The sequence below is a fragment of the Zingiber officinale genome, chromosome 10A (genome assembly GCF_018446385.1).
Source record: "Zingiber officinale cultivar Zhangliang chromosome 10A, Zo_v1.1, whole genome shotgun sequence".
Lineage (NCBI taxonomy): Eukaryota > Viridiplantae > Streptophyta > Magnoliopsida > Zingiberales > Zingiberaceae > Zingiber > Zingiber officinale.
In genome coordinates, this window is record NC_056004.1 from 85,204,430 (window position 1) to 85,215,941 (window position 11,512).

The 11,512-nt window shown below is 38.3% G+C and overlaps 1 protein-coding gene and 1 long non-coding RNA gene across 2 annotated transcripts; both read left to right on the plus strand.

Annotated features, from left to right (window-relative positions):
- Positions 1–2,187: 2,187 nt before the first annotated feature.
- LOC122027526 lies at positions 2,188–3,152 on the plus strand. Its single transcript, XR_006124441.1, has 2 exons — positions 2,188–2,227; positions 3,050–3,152. It is a non-coding gene; the product is annotated as an uncharacterized LOC122027526 (long non-coding RNA).
- A 6,141-nt stretch (positions 3,153–9,293) lies between these two features.
- Positions 9,294–10,765, plus strand: LOC122026748 (E3 ubiquitin-protein ligase XB3-like). Its single transcript, XM_042585472.1, has 6 exons — positions 9,294–9,304; positions 9,466–9,573; positions 9,676–9,816; positions 9,905–10,012; positions 10,395–10,650; positions 10,712–10,765. The coding sequence occupies exons 1-6, from the start codon at positions 9,294–9,296 to the stop codon at positions 10,763–10,765; spliced, it is 678 nt and encodes a 225-aa protein (XP_042441406.1).
- The last annotated feature ends 747 nt before the right edge of the window (positions 10,766–11,512 follow it).

Sequence of the window (11,512 nt, forward strand, 5' to 3'; positions counted from 1 at the left end):
GCCAGCGATCTTGTACTTTGATCAAGGTGTACTTTGATCCATCAAGAACTTGCTTGATCGATCAAACACATGTCTGATCAAACATGCGGGTTGCTAGGAAAAGTTATGTACTTGTACAATTTTTGTACAAGAAAATTTAAACAGAACAGAATTCCAACGCCCTTCATGTAACGACCCGGCCCCTCGGCCATTTGGACGACCCAACTGGCGACCCATTTTGCAGCCCCTTATGTCATCGATAGACGACCCTCGGTCGTGTCGTTACTCACTAGGTCTTCCCACCCCTGGCCAGTGGATTTCTGCCTTCCCCAGGATTCGAACTCTAGACCTCCAGGCTAAGTACTAGAATTTATGAATCCTGGTAGCCAAGTGAGCAACACTCACTTGGATACCAGGATTCATAAACTCTAGTACTTAGCCTGGAGGTCTAGAGTTCGAATCTTGGGGAAGACAAAAATCCACTGGCCAGGGGTGAGAAGACCTAGTGAGTAACGGCACGGCCGAGGGTCGTCGATCGACGACATAAGGGGCCGCCATTTTGGGCCGCCAGTTGGGCCACCCAAGGGACTGCCAAATGGGCCGCCAGTTGGGCCGCCCAAGGTGCCTAGGGGCCGAGTCGTTACAATAAAAAGGCGCCTTGGATTTTTAGTTCTGTGTGATTGGTGATTGGTTTTCGGTTAAATTATGCACTATTCGTACATAAGTTTAGGTCGAATAATAATAGGATGTGCAAGAAAGATTAACTCTGTGGTTGCAGGCATCCTAAGTCCAACTATTATGGCTTTTTGTGTGTTGTATATGATTTGAACCCTCGGGCATGTCGAGGTTGTTGTGTGTGTATGATTGTAATAATTAAATATGGTCTGTTGCCGTATTATTATTATTTTTTACATTTTGTTCGATCTAGATTACATGTAAATTCCTTTGTGGAATATAAGATCGATAAATGTAATTTTTTTTTGTTACGCACTACAAGAAAAATGAAATTCTACAACACTAAAACGACAACGTTTTTTTTTAAAAAGCATTGTCTATTTTTTTTTAACAACGCTTTTAGTGAAAAGCGTTGTCTATTCCATTATTTTCTAATTAATAGACAACGTTTTTCTAAAAATCGTTGTATATTAGTGATTTTTACGAGTCAAAGACAACGCTTTATAAAAAGTGTTGTCTATTAACCTTTTTTTAGTGTTGTCTCTTATTAAATTTTAATCTAAGTCTTTTTTAGTGTTGTCTATTATTAGAAAACCCGAACCCTTCTCCTAACTCCTATCTTCCTATCGTTTTTGATCCCGAACCCTTCTCCCAACTCCTCCTCTCACGCCCTCTCCTTCCAACTCCTCTCCGGCAAACCCCTCTCCGGTGAACCCCTCTCTGCGAACCACTCCTCCGAACTCCTCTCCGTCAAAACCACGGGATTAATCACCTTATTCCTTCAACTCTTCATGCCCTAATCTCTTCGCCTCCGTCGCCTCATTCACGCTTCCGTCACACTGCCCAATCTCTTTGACCACACCTTCGTCAAGTGGCAGATCCCGGTGCTGAGGTGATCGACCACGACAGATCAACCCAGCTCTTCGCCTCCTTCGCCCCCGACGATATGGCAGTGTGACCACGGTCTATATTGCTGATCCTTTTTCGTCCATTTATGTTTTCAATCGGACTGCACAGCGATCCCACCCAGCTCGATGCAGAAGTCGATGGCCGGGTGCAGCAGCGACGCCGATCTCTCCAAGACTCCCGCCGGCCGTCGGCCTCCGTTCCCTCCTTCTCCCACTCCCTACGGCACCTTTCTACCCCAGCAGCAAGTGCCGCTCCCGACGGCTCCTCTTCTTCCCAACCCTATGAAGTCGCCGCTGCAGTACCAACCGCCTCCGCAACCAGCCGCCGGCTACCTCGCCATTCTAGGTCGGCGGATCCTTCGAAAAATTTCCATTTTCTTTGTTTTCTTCTTCAATCTGTTGTACATCGATGACAACCAACCCTCGATCTAATTTTGCCCCCTTTCCCTTTTTTTTTTTTTTTTTTTTTTTTTTTTTTTTTTTGCTGTAAACCATGAACACAGCAAAAAAAAAAATATAAACTAAAAATATTGTTGACCTCGATCTAATTTTGTGTCAAGCTGATTTTGTTGTAAAAGATATTGTTGACTATCTTGGGCTGCTTCTGCTTTTCCCTCACACACTTCACTGTGGAGGAAGAAAGAGAAAAGGATTTGGCAGATCAAGTTCGTCTTCTCTCCCTCCCCTATTTCTATCTCTTTTCTTTCCGATTCTTCTTGGAGTTAATTGATTCCCGAGAACGATTGCTGCGTGGATTACAAAGCTTGTGGATCTCTTTGCTTGCCCTAGTATTATGTTTTGCATTTTAGATTCGGAATGCGGAATTTGTTCCTTTATTTAGTAGGAGGACTCTTCTTTTTTTGGTCGAAGGCACGAAAAAGAGTAGACTTTGCTAGCATTCAGGGAAGAATACGGAAGAGAGATTTTGAGTTTTATGGAGATTTGATATTTGCAATGTTCTTGGAGATTTCTTCGAGTTGTCCCTACCTTATTTTTGTGTTTGTATTATAATATTGTAGTTGAAATCAACCAATATAGTAGATTTTTTTTCCCAAAATGATTCTAGTGTTTGGAATCGCAGTAGAGTTGGTATCTATGATATTTATCTCTTCAATTGAGCAGGTTAGCCTTGGTTCAACCAAGCTCTAAAAAAAAAATGAAAGACCCCAACTCTAGGCATCAAAATGTATATCCCATTATATTTGAGTTCTCTTAATAAGCAATCTGATCTCACATAACCTATTATACATCTGTGATATTTTTTGTTCAGGCATCCATTTTTCCCTTAAGATTTTTACTTATCCAGTTATACAACTTCCCACTTCTTACAACTATCACATAAGGTTCCAAAATGAAGTGTGATTGTGAACTTTAGATGCCAAACAATATCCCACTTTTTCTCTTTTTCAGACAAAGAAATGCCAAGCTTTAGATGAGTTTTATAATTTCAATTATAAGATATGTTCTAACATGCTTTACCCATACAGAGTCAAAATGCAAATGAGGGAAAAGATGATCCCGAATTGTTGCCTTTGGGATGGGTTCTGGAGATCAAAACTCAAAATGGTGGAAAATGCAATGGAAAGCAGATAAAGGTATTTGATTTGGGTTTCATAAATGGTTATATTATTGAATAATTTGATAAAGGTTTTTGATTGCTAATCACTTTTGAAATTATTGCTTGTTGCATGTATCACAATACAAGTTAACACATGGAAATATTTTATTTGTTCTTTTCACATGGTCGAAAACAATAGGATTAGAAGAATGGAAGGTGATTGGGACATGAACGGTTGTGTTGATTGATCTAATTTTATTTTGCTGTCATTTAATAGTCTGCTTCTGATTTTATTTGGATATCCTTTTTAACGTTGCATGACATCATTTTGTTTGTTTCTGCAGGTTTGATGTTGTTATACACTTCGTTGGACTAAAACCTATTGGTGAAAGTTCATTTAGGAATACTTTTATTTGTCTAAACCCCTACTACACTTCGCTGGACATAGTTTATAATTACTTTTTCTTTATCTTGTAGTGAGAGTCTTCAATATTACTTTTTCTATAAAATGCTCCAGTTAGTCGTATCCTTTTGACTTCCTAGTAAAATATATTTGATTTGTGAGCAATAGTTTCTCCAGCTTATTAATTTTCACTGCTGCTTATTAATGGCTTCTTATCAATCCTAGTGCCTAGTCGCTTGGATGTAGATGCTCCAGTTCTAATCAACACAATGACACTCTAAAATGGATAAGTTCTATTTTGTACACAATCTAATTATCATTGGTGACTAGTCACTTAGGTGGAGATGCTCCAGTACTTAAACTCTAGATCATTTTTTTCCTACTTGGCTCAAGCCACATCAGCAGTAGTTAAAAATTACAAGGGCAACAATTAAGCTGTAGCTCAGATACATTGGAGTACTTTCTTGTCTTCAGTTTGTTTCACTTAATTCATGCTAAGTCATTATGGGTTCGGTCATCGGAATTGTGATGAATGGCACAATATTAAGTCTATTCTACAAGCTTTCTTTGCAAATATTCTGCAAGCTTTCTACAAGAGTTTTGCAAGATTTATGCAAGATTTTGGCAAGCTTTAAGTCTATCAAGCATGTTAAACTAAAAATTCTACAAGCTTTCTTTAGGAAGTTGGCAATTTTCCACCATTGTTTAAACTCATATTCTAAACGTTTCATTTTAGCTTTCTTTCTACAAATACTGTATGCATTTTAGAATGGAGAAATACTGTATGCATTTTAGAATGGAGAAATTGCAAGCTTTATTTCTGCAGTTTGAAGAAACGTTGCATTTCTGCAACAACAGTACTTTTTGCAAGAAAGCGTTTGCAGAGAAGAAAGCGTTTCATTTCTGCAAGCTTTCTTTCTGCAGTTTGAGGAAACGTTGCATTTCTGCAAGCTCTCTTTCTTTCTTTCTACAAGCATTTCATTTCTGAGTAATGAGTTTTGGTTCATTTATAGAAAATAGCTAGTAGAAGTAATTTTTTGTTTATATTTCAGGCCAACTGTTCAATCTGTTCAAAGCTCACAAAGATCCTAGACAAAATCCAATTCCTTATTCCTGTAATAGATTGAGAAAGACAAGCTACTTCTTCAAATTGTGGTAGTAAATACTGTACTGTTTTGGTATGAGTTATATGTGAATATGTGAAAGACAAGCTATAGCTTGTGCTCTTTTATTTTATATGTGAATATCACTATCTACTTTGAAACAGAATTAGTGTTAATTTTAATATTTACTAGCTTCTCATGTAATTAAATACTAATATTACTTCAATGTCAGAATTCTATTATTTTGGTATGAGTTTGAAATCATTAGCTGAGTTGATTATATGTAAAATTCGAATCTAGACATGGTGAAAGAAAATTAATAGTTTCATAAATATAAAAATATTATTTTTTAAATAATTTTTTTTCTTTAAAATAACAACGCTTTTAAAGCGTTGCAAAAAGTGTTGTCTTTGTAAAAAAACAACAACGCTTTTAAAGCGTTGCAAAGGCGTTGTCTTCGCTACAAACGACAACGCTTTAAAAGCGTTGTCGTTGAGCAGACTTTTAACAACAGTGCCTTTAACAACGCTTTTTCAGGCACAAAGACAACGCTTTAAAAGCGTTGTCTATTAGCTTTTTTCTTGTAGTGACGGCTTGTATCCTTGCTATGCGTGGTGCTATTTTGAGGGTCGGAGGCGCGGCGGAGAAGGAAGCAAGATAGATGCGACAGCTTGATCCATTGGCGGCACATTGGAGGGCAGCGTTGGATGATGCCATAATAGTTGGAAATTTTATTTTTATATTTATTGCCTTTATATGCTGTTTGTGTGTGCTGTGATGTGCGTGCTGTGATGTGGTTGCATGTTAAAATTTCTCAATTTAAATAACTAAGTAGGAGAGAGATTATTTAAATAAATTTCATGATCTCCATTACTGGTTTGTAAGTGATGCATTCAAACTTTCGCGTTGGCTTTAAGTGTCTTCTTCCATATCGGATGAGTTTGTTTGCGGATCATTAGATCAAACTTCCTCTATAGATGATTATAGGAAATTATTTAGTTTTGTAAGATCTCCTCCATCTGAAGGGGCACAATCCTAATTAATGGACTAAGTATCAAGTAATTGTATATACTTAAGCGTATTTAATAATATCATCCCCATCAGAGTCACTATTTGTGTGGCCGAAGATGAAGCAACTATTAATTTTATTTGTCATAAAGTTAGGTTGACAAGATAATAAAATTAATGGGTAAAACCTCCTCTTACAAATGTTTGAATTAGTATACGTCCACACTATCGTGCCATATAAAATTTACAGTGTTTTTAGGTGTTGGTGAATTTAAATTATATTGTTTGAGGAATCAATATTATTTTAAATTCTAAAGTTTTGATCAAATATTTTATTTTGTGATTTTCAGGATTTCAAAATGATTTTCAATCCTCTTGCTGTTTTTTTAAAAGAAAATAAACTTAATGGTCCAAATTATATTGATTGGAAACGAAACTTGGACATTGTCTTAACTACTGAAGAATACAAGTTCGTACTTCTTGAGGTCTATCCTAGAATGTCTGATAAGGATTCTAGTGAATAGGAGATAGAGAGACATAGGAAATGAGTCAAGGTAGATGAGATGACGCGGTATTACATTTTGGCTTCTATGTCAAATGTGCTGCAATATCAGTATCATGTCCCACCCACTGCCTATGACATGATGCTCGATCTCGAGGAACTCTTCGGACACCAGAATCGGGCTGCCAGGCAGGAGAACAATAAAGGTGTATCTTATTCATTAGTTGTTGAAACATGTTTAGCGGTGTTATCTACCGGTACCTGGTGTGTAGATACGGGAGCCACTGATCATGTTTGCAATTCATTGCAGAGGTTCCAGGAAACCCGACGGCTACATGAAGGGGAAATCACCGTCTACATGGGAAATGCTACGAGAGTGAAGGCTGTTGCAGTGGGAAATGCTTATTTATCTTTTGATAACAATAAAACTTTGATTTTGAAAAATTATCTTTACGTACCATGTTTTAGAAAGAGCTTGATTTTAGTTTCTAAATTATTTATGGATGGATATTCTTTTTCTTTTGATGACAAAGTAGTTGTTAAGAAAAATAGGGTTGTTATCTGTTCTGGTGCATTGGTTGACAATTTGTATACTCTTAATCCAATAACTCCTACGATGTAACAAATGGAAATTAATAACACATCTTCTAATTCTAATAAGAGAAAGCAACCTTCAGAAATGAACCAAACATATCTTTGGCATCTAAGATTAGGTCATATTAACTTGAGTAGGATTCAAAGGTTAATAGTCGATGGACCTTTGGGTTCATTGGTAGTGGAAAACTTTTATGACCTGCGAGTCTTGCTTGGAAGGAAAAATGACCAAGAGGTCTTTTAAGGCAAAGGGGTATAGAGCCAAAGAAGTGTTGGAATTGGTTCATTTTGATTTGTGTGGGCCTATGACTATCCAGGCAAGAGGTGGTTTCAAATATTTTGTCTATTTTATAGACGACTATTCGAAATATCAGTACATTTACTTGATGCGCCGCAAGTCTGAGTGCTTTGATAAGTTCAAAGAGTACAAGGCTGATGTGGAGAAACGTTATGGTAAAAATATCAAGACACTACGATCTGTTCGTGGTGGAGAGTACCTCTTAGGAGAGTTTAGGAGTTACTTATCAGAGGTCGGGATTCAATCCCAATTGTCTGCACTTGGTACACCCCAATAGAATGATGTGGCGGAACGAAGGAAAAAGACTTTTATGGAAATGGTTAGATCAATGATGAGTTATTCAGAATTATCAAATTCGTTTTGGGAATATGCTCTGGAAACGACGGCGTACATTCTGAACTTAGTACCTTCTAAGTCAGTACCCTCAACTCACACAGAATTGTGGAATGAGCGTAAGCCTAGTTTGAAACATATTCGGATTTGGGGTAGTCCAACACATGTGCTGAAGGGAGACGCTAATAAGTTGGAATTACGTACAGAAGTTCGCTTGTTCGTGGGATATCCTAGAGGAACGAAAGGTGGTTTGTTTTATAGTTCTAAAGATCAGAAAGTCATTGTTAGCACTAATACCCGATTTTTAGAATGACTATGTAATGAACCATAAGCCTATGAGTAAAATTGTTCTTGAGGAAATAAGATAGGACACTTCTACTTTAGTACCAACGGTACAAGACGAGATACCACAAGTAACTACAACACGTATCATAAATGATGCACAATTACAGGTAGTGCCTCGTCGTAGTCGGAGGGTTATTAGACAACCTGATATATTCATGTTTTTGAGAGAGTCTTCGGACTTGATCCCTGGTGAACATGAAGCTGATTCCTGGACATATGATGAAGCACTCCAAGTTAAAGATGTAGCATCTTGGCAAAGTACAATGAACTCTGAAATAAAATCTATGCATTCTAATCAGGTCTGGGAGCTTATAGAACTACCAAATGATGTAAAAGTCATTAGATGTAAATGAGTCTACAAACGAAAAAGAGAAACAGATGGGAAGGTGGAAACCTTTAAAGTGAGGCTTATTGCGAAGGGGTGTACTCAGAAAGAGGAAATCAATTATGAGGAAACTTTTTCGCTGGTAGTCATGCTTAAGTCTATCCAGATTCTTTTATCTATTGCTGCTCATATGGATTATGAGGTTTGAAAAATTGATATCAAGACAGCTTTCCTTAACGGAAGTCTTGAAGAAAACATCTATATGAAACAACCAGAGGGATTCATTGCGAAGGGCAAAGAACATCTTGTATGTAAGCTTAATCGGTCCATTAATGGACTGAAGCAAGCTTTGAGATCTTGGAACATCCGATTTCATGAAGTGATCCAGTCTTATGGATTCATTCAGTGTCCGGATGAGTCTTGTGTATACAAGAAAAGTGACGGAAACGTGGTGGTATTTCTTGTACTATACATACACTACAACAAAAACTGCAAACGACAACACCCCTACGACAACGATTTTAAGAGAAAGCGTTGCGTATTTGTTCAAAGACAACGGTTTTTGCCAAAACCGTTGTCTTTGAACTCCCCATTAAATATAAAAGACAACGGTTTTGGCAAAACTGTTGTCATTGAGCAATATTTTTTTAAAACGACAACACTTTTTACAACGGTTTTATAAACCGTTGTCTTTATCCGCATTTTTAGCGTCTACGACAACAGTTTTGAAAAAACCGTTGTCTTTGGCTTTATTCGTTTCGTCATTTCCGCTCGCAGTTTTACTTTCCCACTCTGCAAAAAAATTTTCGCGCCGCGTTTTTCCCTTAGCGTTCCCAAACCCTAAGCCATTTTTCTTTCCTCTCCTCGACTATCTCACGCCATGACACCAAATGGAGCGATCTGTTTCGTTGCTCTCCTGCTCGTGACGAAGGCAAGAAGCTATCGCTCTTCCTCTACGATTCTTCACCGGTCACTTCAACGGAGACTTTCCCACTTCTCCGTGGCCCCGGTAGCCACTTCGCCTTCTTTCTCCGCGCCGTAGAAGCTCCTCGTCCGTTGCTTACAAAAACCGTCGCCCCCTCTTCTCTGGTGGACTTTCGCTTTCGAGGCTCGGATCGACGCCGCTGTGTCTCTTCCCCTAGCTCTGTCCGGGTTTGGGTGGCGAACTCCTCGGCCGAACTGTCCATGGAGAGATTCTGGCTGAATCTAAACCCTTTTCGGTTCAGGCTGCTGCGTCGGGATCGATTCCCCTGATAAAGGTGATGCCTGTGAGGTTTTATTGTTTGCTTGGCTCCCTTTTTGTTGGATTTAGGTGCTCTCTTATTTGGGAAACGACTTCCGAACCTTACTACCTGTGCTCACTCCCTTCCCACCCCCGCGAAGATATCGTTGCCTCAAGCTCTTAGTGCTTATGTGAGCTTTGTGGTTTTGGAGCCCGATCCTACTTCGACTGGGATTATGTTTCTGGGAAGTTGAAAAAAACCGCACCAAGAATCAACAACCGCAGTGGATTTCCCAATCCACTGTGGTTGTTGATTCTTGGTCCGGTTTTTTTCAAGTCCCTTGATTCATTTTGATTGATGGTCCTTGGCCTTGTTTTAATTACTTAGCTCTGCAATTTTCCTTTTGGTATACTGTTATTAGGGGATTTGCCCGGTTTGTAAATGTTGGGGATGAAAGGGGAGAGACGCCTCTACATCTTGCAGCACGGCGAAGATGGACTGAGTGTGTCCGTGTACTCTTAGACCATGGGGCTCTTGTTTCTTCTTCCACTAGGGAATATGGGTATTTTGACTGATTTATATACTCGATCATTTGCCATTATGTTTATGTGTCAATTTTCTGTTTTGAGATCGAAATCCATATTTTTCAGTCATTCTGGGAGCACTCCTCTACATTTGGCAGCTCGCGGAGGAAGTTTGGATTGTGTTCGCACATTGCTTGCATGGGGAGCCGATCAGCTCCTGAGGGATTCATCTGGGTGGGCATATTTCATCTTTTCAAATTGCCTATACTCTTGGAGAAATTGGAACTGCTAGCTTTACAATTGAAATCTTGAACAAACAGACAGTGTAGATTCTTTGTTAGTTGGCCTTTTGGTGATTATCTTCCAACAACCATGAAATCTCTTTTTAGGAATATTTTAGGCAGCATTTAGCCTTTTTATATTTTGGCTGTCTTTTGTTAGTTGAGATGAATTATAATGAATCAAAATTTTCCATACATTAGGAGAGTCAATTTAAGGAGTCTCTCTCTCTTAATTTTCTACTTTTCTACTAACAAACTAATTAAAATTTCTGTGTTCATGGAAGTTCTGTCTTTGTTTCACTGTTATTAAACATATGTTGATCCATATTCCACAGGCGAATACCTTATTCTGTAGCTATAAAGCACAATCATGGAGCTTGTGCAGCTTTGCTAAACCCATCAGTAGCAGAACCTCTTGTTTGGCCTTCTCCATTAAAGTTCATCAGTGAACTTGATCCAGATGCAAGAGCTCTTCTAGAAGTAGCTCTGATGGACGCTAACAAGGAAAGCGAGAAAATAATATTGAATGAAAGAAAAAAATTGTTGTCTCCTGCAAATGTGGATGAAGCATTTCATGATGATGCTTCTGAGGTATTACAACATCTCCTTGATTAAGCATTTCTAATGATTTCCAACTTATAATGGATTTTAGGCTAGTAGATCTTGCGGCACCACAGAGGCTTTGGTGAACGTTACGGCATTTTAATAGTTATTTCACTTGTTGAACATATCTGTATAACAATGGACAACGGTGCATTGTTCGCATGATTGTGATAAGAGATCATAATGATTGAGCTAAGTTTGAGCATGTCTTTAACCTTGTTTAAAGCACAATGATTGATACTTTTCTGCTGTACACTTGAATAAATTGTTGATATTGCACGGTCCTATTCCATAAAGAACTGCACTGAGCTAACAGCATTGTATGCGTTTTCTTCTATTCATATATTTTTTTATCGATTATAGTTATTGGCAATGAGAATTTACTATATATTGTTGCATGAAGTTGTCACATTACTTATTTTTCAAGGTATCTGAGAGCTAATTACCTTCAAGGGAACATTCCATCCGAGATTGGAGAACTTGTGCACCTTACCATCTTGTAGTTTTTACATCCCCTTGTTTTCTTTTGAAATGTAGGGACTTGTCAAGCAATTTGCGTAGGGGCACAATTCCTCCATCTATTGGCTCTCTGAACCCATTATGATTTCTATGAGTCTTCATGTGATTATTGGTGGCTAGGCAGTTTGTTGTTGCAGAGTTAACTGCTTGACTATGATTTTTTTTTAACAACTGTAGGAATTTATCAACAAATTTCTTGTCTGGTGAAGTTCCAATCGTTGGAATCCTTGTAACTTTCCAAAGCACTTCATGAGTAACTCTTCTATTCTCTTTGATGCTTCATTGGCTTGCTCCATTAATTGTTACATGTTATCCAATTGTTTTCTACTTG

Coding starts and splice junctions, on each gene's coding strand:
- LOC122026748 (XM_042585472.1), top strand. Junction 9,817..9,904: donor TCTTCCACTAGGGAATATGG/GTATTTTGACTG, acceptor CATATTTTTCAG/TCATTCTGGGAGCACTCCTC. Junction 10,013..10,394: donor CTCCTGAGGGATTCATCTGG/GTGGGCATATTT, acceptor CATATTCCACAG/GCGAATACCTTATTCTGTAG.